Source organism: Agrilus planipennis, unplaced genomic scaffold, assembly GCF_000699045.2.
Source record: "Agrilus planipennis isolate EAB-ADULT unplaced genomic scaffold, Apla_2.0 scaffold168, whole genome shotgun sequence".
Lineage (NCBI taxonomy): Eukaryota > Metazoa > Arthropoda > Insecta > Coleoptera > Buprestidae > Agrilus > Agrilus planipennis.
In genome coordinates, this window is record NW_020442443.1 from 369,404 (window position 1) to 377,827 (window position 8,424).

Below are 8,424 nucleotides of genomic sequence, written 5' to 3' on the forward strand. Positions count from 1 at the left end.
CCAACCAAAAACTACTGCGTAGAATTAATTGGAATTTTTCACACACAAGCCTTGCTATATGAGCTCTCAAAGCATATAAAAATTATACGGCTTAAATGTGAAGTTGGGTGCAAAAGAATACAATTAAATCCTCTGTCGGGAAAAAACGAACAACCCGATATATTTCATGCCTGATCGAAATAGATTTTCATTCATGCGCATAAAATTAATGAGTCATTTCTTTAAAAGACACTTTCTTGGCGGGGACACTCATAAAATCATTTAAACTGTTAGATTTTAGTATGTACTTCCGGCAGTGTTGTCAATTGCCTGTGTCTATAAAAAAGTACTGTGACTGACTGGCTAACTGACTGACAGACAGACGGAGATCGCACAATGTAAATCAATGAGCCTAAATTTAGAGGGAATACTTTAATTGTGCACTAATGAATAAGGAGCGATGTTTTGAAATTTTAACACTAAGGGAATGAAAAGTGATAGTATTGCTATTAAGGAACATTCTTTTTTAAAATATACACGGAGGGGAGGGGGAAGTGGAATGGAGGGTTTAGATGACGTTATAGAACATCTTACATGTGTTTGTATAAGTGAGATGAACACTTTGAGACGGAGTAGGAGCGGAAGTGAAAATTAAAAGTGTTACTTCTGAGAGGAGGAACATGGATAGTGATAACCTTGTACAACACTAAGAAGGGGTCTTTAAATGATAATAAAAGGGTGCATGCATAAATCTGAAAAGAAACTAACGTTACTTAGACTATTATTATTATTTCGAGATCAATTACACTCGCCTTTTTAAGCCTTCTTATAATTTATAGACCGATTCGTCTTTCTTTCTATGATCAAATATTGCAGTGTCATTAAAATGGTTAACAATGAAGAAGAGGGGATGGGTGGAGGTGAAGGTAACAGTCAGTACTATAATAGAGATGCCAGTTGAGGTAAGGTGGTAGGGTTGAGGGTAAGGACATTATGAGGATGGAATTGAGAGAAAAAAAGAGGTAAGAGTCTAGGTTAGGATTTTTAGGACTTTCTTCGTTGAACTGTAGACAAAAATCACCCTTTACCATGTAAGATTATGTAAGGCTATGTAAAGTTTATCTTACGTTGTAATACTTCCTTTTTCAAATTTTAGATTATTCCACCCTCCGTGTCTCTAACCCTCCCCTTCCGCTTGAAAACACTTGTAGTGTTATACAAGGTCGTCCCTATTAACTACAATTACCATATCGATCTTTCAATTATGGTCAATAATTATGAATTCTGATTTAAGAATAATTTACAGCAAAACGTCTTGACGGGTAGATGGGCGCCCAAACCAGTTCAAACAAATAAAAAGCAAACATAAAAGCGTTTTACAGCTTGTTGTGTTATACAGGTAAATGTTTTGCATAAAAACGTTTTTGCTTCATCAATCAGCGCCCATCCTTATATAATCATTTTCATTCCCTTACTATGCCGGGCAGTAGCATAGTTGAGGACGCTCGGAAGTCTTTTATCTAATGGTAAGACATGCGCCCTATTACCGTTAGCATGCGGTTATTTCCAAGAGAAAGTTCGGTAGAGAAGTCCTTAGCAGGAAATTTTCAATATTTGAAATTATTTTTCTCTGGCAGTTTCACGCCATCATAAATAAATACTGTAATGTTCGTGGGTTTAACAAAATTTAACTTCTAAGACGGAAACTATTTATTTACACTAATTATTATTGAACTTAACACTATTAAATTATTACTAAACTTAGGTTGTGAATTATTCTATTTATTTACAACTACTGTTGATATATCACTATGCACTGCGCTATTTATTTCACTTCTATCACTGTTAATTTATTTCTCTATTCACTTCTGCAACGGTCAATTTATTTCTACTCTCGCGGCGATCGTCTCTTCCTTTAAATACTCTTTTGTTCCCTTTCTGGAACTTTCTCGAGCCGCCCGGAAAAGTTTCATTTTCTTTGAACTGTTTAACTGCTTTCCCAGAACGCAGGTACGACACACATTTACAAATACGGCGCACATGAAGAAAGGCGCCCGCAGCTAGTCGGCGAATCGATAAGCCGCTCACACACACGTATGCCCCATCGCACACAAACACGCTCGTGCTCGTGCTATTTTATTTTAGGGAATTTTGTATTTTTCCTGATTTACCCACTAATTACAAACGGTGATCTAATCTTAATGCGAATGATACCTAGAATCAATCAAGGCAGCAAAGATCACTTGGTTTTTAGCCACTTAGATTTCCAGCAGCTGCATTTGGTATTTTCAATACGCCTAAGATATTTTCATAAATTGCAAGGTCTGTGAACTTTTTATTCCCTTATTGGAAGAATAGACAAATAACGATTGATCAATTTGTACACAATAGGTATAAGGAACATTTTGAATCAGAGGGACCTGACGTCAAAATTTAATTTCATATAAATATTAAAACTCCTTGATTATAAATCGTATGCCCTTCTTTTAGTATTTTGCGATTCTTGTCTTCTTTATAACGATCCATCTGGTGGTGACTGCTATGATATTCGTTAAATATAGAAAAGTTTATCAACAATCCGGAACACTGTTTAGTGAAATGCGACAAGGGATTGGTCAAAGCTTTTATATATATCATGAAGTCGCTTATAAGGACTTGTTCGATGAAATTCAGCAAAAGGTATTTTATTCATCTAGTTTAAGGACGTATAATGTAACAAAACGATGACTTACAATCCATTTAACTGTATTCGTGTAGCGTTGCTTAGTAACTATTAGATTCTGTAAATAGATATGCTTTAAATGATAAAATTTTGATGATTGTTTTTGACGTGACAACGTCTTATAATTCGATGGATCCGGCTGCACGCACGAAAAAACATAACTCATGCGGCGTTACCTCGCTCTGAGGCGTTCCATTTAAGGCTTGAAGTGCAAGCGAGAGCGCGGAACGAGCGACAAAGAGGCGCAATCGGCCCCCGCGTTCGGCAGCGTTAGACATCTGTCTCTCTCCTACTTGAGTGAGCGATGCGTCCGCGTGGACAACTGCTATACAATAATACATTTACATGTTTTCGTCAGGTATGAAGTGCAATGAAAAGTGAATGTGGTGTCAATTGTTTATAGCAACGATAATTGCGGCAATAAAGGTAATGATTCTTTCGATATTAAATATATGTTCTGGGGTCCCAAGAGATTTGAATGTACACTGTTACCTAATAAATAAACCATCAAATATTGTCGAATTGAAGCTAGAGTTACAAAAATTTTAATGATGTTTAAAAGTTGTAAATAAAAGTTCTAAAACAATTGCTCAAAGTACATTCATACTTGTAAAAACTATGTACATTGGAAAAAAAATAAATAAAAATNGAAAATTTGCAGAGACGTTAAATACGTCAATATAAATAAAATGTCAAAAGTTCCCTTCGATCGTACTTCTGCAAAAAATTTTATTGAAGGTCCAAAGTGCAAAATTAAGGTTTTTTCCATTTTTCTCGAAAACGGTAAGTTTTATGGTGGAAATAAGTCAGACAGAAGTTATAGACCATACAATTCTCTACAAAAATGGTCTAGTCACTTTTTCACCTACGATTAACCATTCGTGAGATATCGCGGTTTCAAACACTAGAAAATTCATATTTTACATAATATGCACACATTTCCGTGCACCACCTATGAAGTAATGTACTTGACGAATTTTTTTAACGTGGTTTCCCCAGTAAGTTTACTCTACGATCTATTGTCATTAAGAAAGTTTGATCAGATCGTATCCTATTGATTGAAAAAATGGTAATATTGCTAACGATCAATGTGGAATGGGTGGCTTTCTTCTAAATGTTATTATATATAGATAATTGTCTAATTCTACTTCGACAATTATTTCTTCGTCTTCATTTTCTTCTTGCAGAATTTCTGTTCACTGTTCTAAGAAAATGAATGCATCAATTGTCTTTTCATTAATATCATAAATATTGTCATCTGTTGTATTTGTTTTAATATTGGAGCCAGTCTGACCCTGACAATTGATGCATACTGGCGAACAAAATAGTCCCACTTTTTGACAGCCACAATTCTTACTACAATCCGTCTTGCATTTACAAAAAAATAGTATTAAACAGTTTTTCTGGAGCAGACGGGAGTAGAGTTTGAATTGGCTCCAAATAATTGTCTGTTAATTTCCAACCCCATCCTTCTGGGTCCAGCTCATTGCCTAGCCACACTTGAACTTGATAATACACACGATACAAGCGTTGAGAGGCAGAAGCAGATGTTGAAGGCAGACAAGACAACTGTACTGTACAGCAGTATTTAAATTGTTCGAAAAACGTAATGATTTAATTGATTGCGCAGAAGTATTTACAAAGATTGACTCTTCTCCACATGACATCGTTACAAATGAAATTCGTTTTCTTCTTGCAATGGTGCTTCAAAAACAATTGATTCCACAGACAAATATAGATATTTGAGGTTTGTAAAATCTGCATGGAACAATAAAACGGTACAGTACATTATCTCATAGGTGGTGCGGAAATGTGTGCATATTATGTAAAATATGAGTTTTCTAATGATTAAAACCGCGATATCTCATGAATGGTGAGTCGTAAGTGAAAAAGTGACTAGACCATTGTTGTAGAGAATTGTATGATCTACAACTTTTGCCTGACCTATTTTCACGATAAAACTTACCGTTTTCGAGAAAAATGGAAAAAACCTTAATTTTACACTTTTGACCTTGAATAAAATTTTTTGCAGAAGTACAATCGAAGGGGACTTTTGACATTTTATTTATAATGACGTATTTAACGTCTCTGCAATTTTCAGCTCTATTCGAATTTTGGCTAAATTATGACTTATTTTTGTCTATTTTGACTGGACTACTTGTTTTCCATCAATGCTGGGATAATTGTATGGCATGTAATAGAACAATAGTTCGGTAATTTGATTCTCAATTCAAATGTAAGCTTTGTTTGCATGGTAATCACCTAGCATCAAATTAATTAATCAAAAACTAACTGCTCCCAACTTTACAACCTATGGGAATTATACAGCCACTTATCATAGATAACAGTCAGTACTCAACCGTCTCTGACTTCGCCACTGCAGTCCAAGTTATTTTTACTTAAAAAGTGATACCCGCTGAACAGTTGTTAATACAATATAAATATATTGTTTCTATTCGAGGAAGGTTCAGATACAATGTATGTAGATAAAATAGGGAAAGGGGTACACTGTTGAATATCTTAATCTCTCTACTCAACTTAACGTAATACAATACAAACCAAGTTAAGTTAGGTTAAGTTAAGGTATGCAGCGGTGCTCCCTTCCCCTATTTTATATACATATATTATACCTGTACCTTCCTCGAACGGGAACAATTTGTTTCTATTTATATCGTGTAAACTACTGTTGAGTGGATATCCCTTTTTGAAGCGAATACAACTTGAACTGAAAAGACGAAGTCAGAAACGGCTGATAAGTGACTGTGAAATTCGCATAGGTTATTTAACTATAAAATATTTATTTACAAAGAAAATCGTTTAAAACCACTTCCCCCTGCTTTTTTCTTCCGAGTTTCTTATAAATAGACCTTTTCCAACTAAAAGCAGTACTACAGGAGTTTAACTGTTAGCTGTAACTACCAAAATCAACTGTTAAGTGTAATCTGCAAGTATTTATTTTCAATTAAAACTACTCAAAACACCCTCCCCTCGATTGTTTGATGGAAGTTTTTCATGATTAAGTAATTTTCAGCCATTTTCAACAAGAAAAAGTAACATTTTCGTAAAAGCCGTGATACTGAAGTTTTTAACTTTCATTCACAACCGAACATTCTTTTCCTTTCTAAGCAATCATGCTTGTCGTGTTTACCACTTTTATACGAAATTCATCCAAATTATTGGCATATACGCCCGAAGGTAAATGAGAAATGGGTATCGCATTCAATAGAATTTCTCCCCTAAGGAAGAGATTGTCTTTAGTATTTTTTACATTATATCCGTTAAATATTTATCTGCGGTGTGTACGTATGTTTAATAGGTTCGGTATATTACTGACCAAGAATTTAATGCTCATTGTAAGAGCATACATTTTTATCTGAATAACAAAGTATTTAAAAATTCTTTCAGATATATTTCCTGACCACTTCTACAATGGGTAAATCTACCAAGAACACCCTGACAACTTTCCTCTGCATTTTCAACTCAATTATTTTGGTAAGTACTGTCGAAATACCAATAAAACGTTTTTGAATACATACAATTATCTTTACGTTTGGTTGATCGCAAGGAATGTACCAACCTATACCTAATAGAAAATATAAACCATTATTAAAGAAAATGTCATATCTTGTCAGTGTTGATAAATCCACTCGAAATGCAGATTAGCTGGAAAGCGTCAGAAAAGTAAATTAATAAATACAATCTCATTCATTAGAGGTGCCTGCAAGTTAAAAAATATCAACATCACTGAATCTGCCAATGAGAATCCTACATTGAAATTAATAAAAATCGGTTGTCTGTAAAGTCGATTTACTGACGATAGTTGAACGTGACAACGCCATAAGAAAATACTGATGGAATGGTTTGACACAACATTCACTTTTCACTGCACTTCATACTTGACGAAAACATGTAAATGTATTATTGTATAGCAGCTGTCCACGCGGACGTATCGCTCACTCAAGTAGGAGAGAGACAGATGTTGAACGCTGCCGAACGCGGAGGCCGATTGTGCCTCTTTGTCGCTCGTTCCGCGCTCTCCCTTGCACTTCAAGCCTTAAATGGAACGCCTCAGAGCGAGGTAACGCCGCATGAGTCATGTTTTTTCGTGCGTGCAGCCGGCTCCATCGAATTATAAGACGTTGTCACGTCAAAAATTTCTACTTTTAATAGCGGTTAATATTTAATTTAAATATTATTGTAAGATTAATTTAATTTCTTTCCCACTGCAGCTTACCTCCAATGAATGACGAAAAGTTTGTTGCTGCTGTCACACTCTCGCCGGAAAGCGAACCCGGGTCCCTTGGCTTTACGCGCCAACGGTCTGACCACTAAGCTACAACGAAAGGTGACAGCAATAACAACGATGAAATGTACTTAACAGAATCGTCAAAACTAATGTATATTTGTCAATATAAGTTTGTAATGCACCTTAAAAAAATTTTACTTTTAATAGCTATTAATATATATTTAATTAATGATCCGAAATTTACTGCTGCTAATAAAACATTGTTCTAAACTTTATTCTGTATAACATCATTGAGACCACATGCAACGGTTTTTGTTTTGCTTCAAGTACTTATCTGTACTAAGGTATAGGCGCAGGGATTTTTAAATATATAATGTACCAATAATTCTAGTACTATTGATTTTGAAAATAAATATTATTCTGTCATAAACGTTACTGTTTTGCACAAATTATGAGTGTTACATTACTTAACTTTTCATTTTCATTTTCAGATTTGTGGAGTAGCCCTTTTTATGTTACACAGCTATAGATTGCTTACCCTCCGCTCTGTAACGGAGATTACAAAAGGCGCAACAGACAATGTTCAGATGGCTCCGGTAATATGTTTAATTATTGCTTTAGTGCTTATAGTTGTATCAGGGATTGCGTTTTTTGGGATATTAAATGGGATAACAATAATATTATTTGTGGTACGTATTAAACATAATATTTTTTATAGTGAATACATGCTTAAAGGGACGTTTTTATTCTGTAAATTATCTATGTCCTTTCATAAAACTCGCTTTCTATCAGATTGCGACTGTCAGGTCTCTCTTTAATTAAATATAATGCCGAAATTCCTTAAATGTTAACAACCGGAGTTATTTTGACTTGTTTTTGTTTACCTGTGGCCTTTTCCAAAGAATCTGACGATCGGATTTCTCATTATTGTTTTACGTTACCGATTGAAGTTTATTATTTTATGAATATTTGCACTCGAAAATGACTTGTAATTTGGATTCGTTTATCCAACTAGTCCAACCTACATACATGTGTGTAAACTCACTGAATATACCATATATGTAAGCTAATTCGAGTTCTTACTCCTTTTTTTATTGTTTTCCTTATATCATTTTGGCAAATATTGGAACGGCAATATTGCATTACACTGAAAAAAAGATATTCTTGTGTAAAAATAATATATGGGGTTGTGCGGAGTCATTTCGTTTTTTTTTTTGTGGAACTTAAAGACAGTTTTCGTATAATAAACAAATACTTTATTAAATTATATATTGACCGTTCTGGTCCAACACCTTTTGCCATCTTTCTGGTAGTAGCATAATTCCACGCTCATAAAATTTTTGGTCTTTGCTGGCAAAAAACTGATCGAGGAGGTTTTTGACCTCCTCATTTGAGGTGAAGGTTTTACCGTCTAAAAAATTTTGGAGTGACCGGAACAAATAATAATCCGATGGTGCCAGGTCTGGAGAATATGGTG

The 8,424-nt window shown here is 34.6% G+C and overlaps 1 protein-coding gene and 1 long non-coding RNA gene across 2 annotated transcripts in view; both read left to right on the top strand.

Moving 5' to 3' along the window:
• Positions 1-2,466: 2,466 nt before the first annotated feature.
• LOC108740079 (tetraspanin-9-like) overlaps positions 2,467-8,424 on the top strand; it is a 13,319-nt gene continuing 7,361 nt past the window's right edge. Inside the window, exon 1 of the mRNA XM_018474272.2 lies at positions 2,467-2,658. Within this exon, the coding sequence (XP_018329774.1) occupies positions 2,521-2,658 (138 nt within the window). The 5' untranslated portion in view covers positions 2,467-2,520. The remainder of the gene's footprint in view (positions 2,659-8,424) is intronic.
• Positions 4,759-7,630, top strand: LOC108740080. Its single transcript, XR_001938268.1, has 3 exons — positions 4,759-4,937; positions 6,107-6,193; positions 7,439-7,630. It is a non-coding gene; the product is annotated as an uncharacterized LOC108740080 (long non-coding RNA).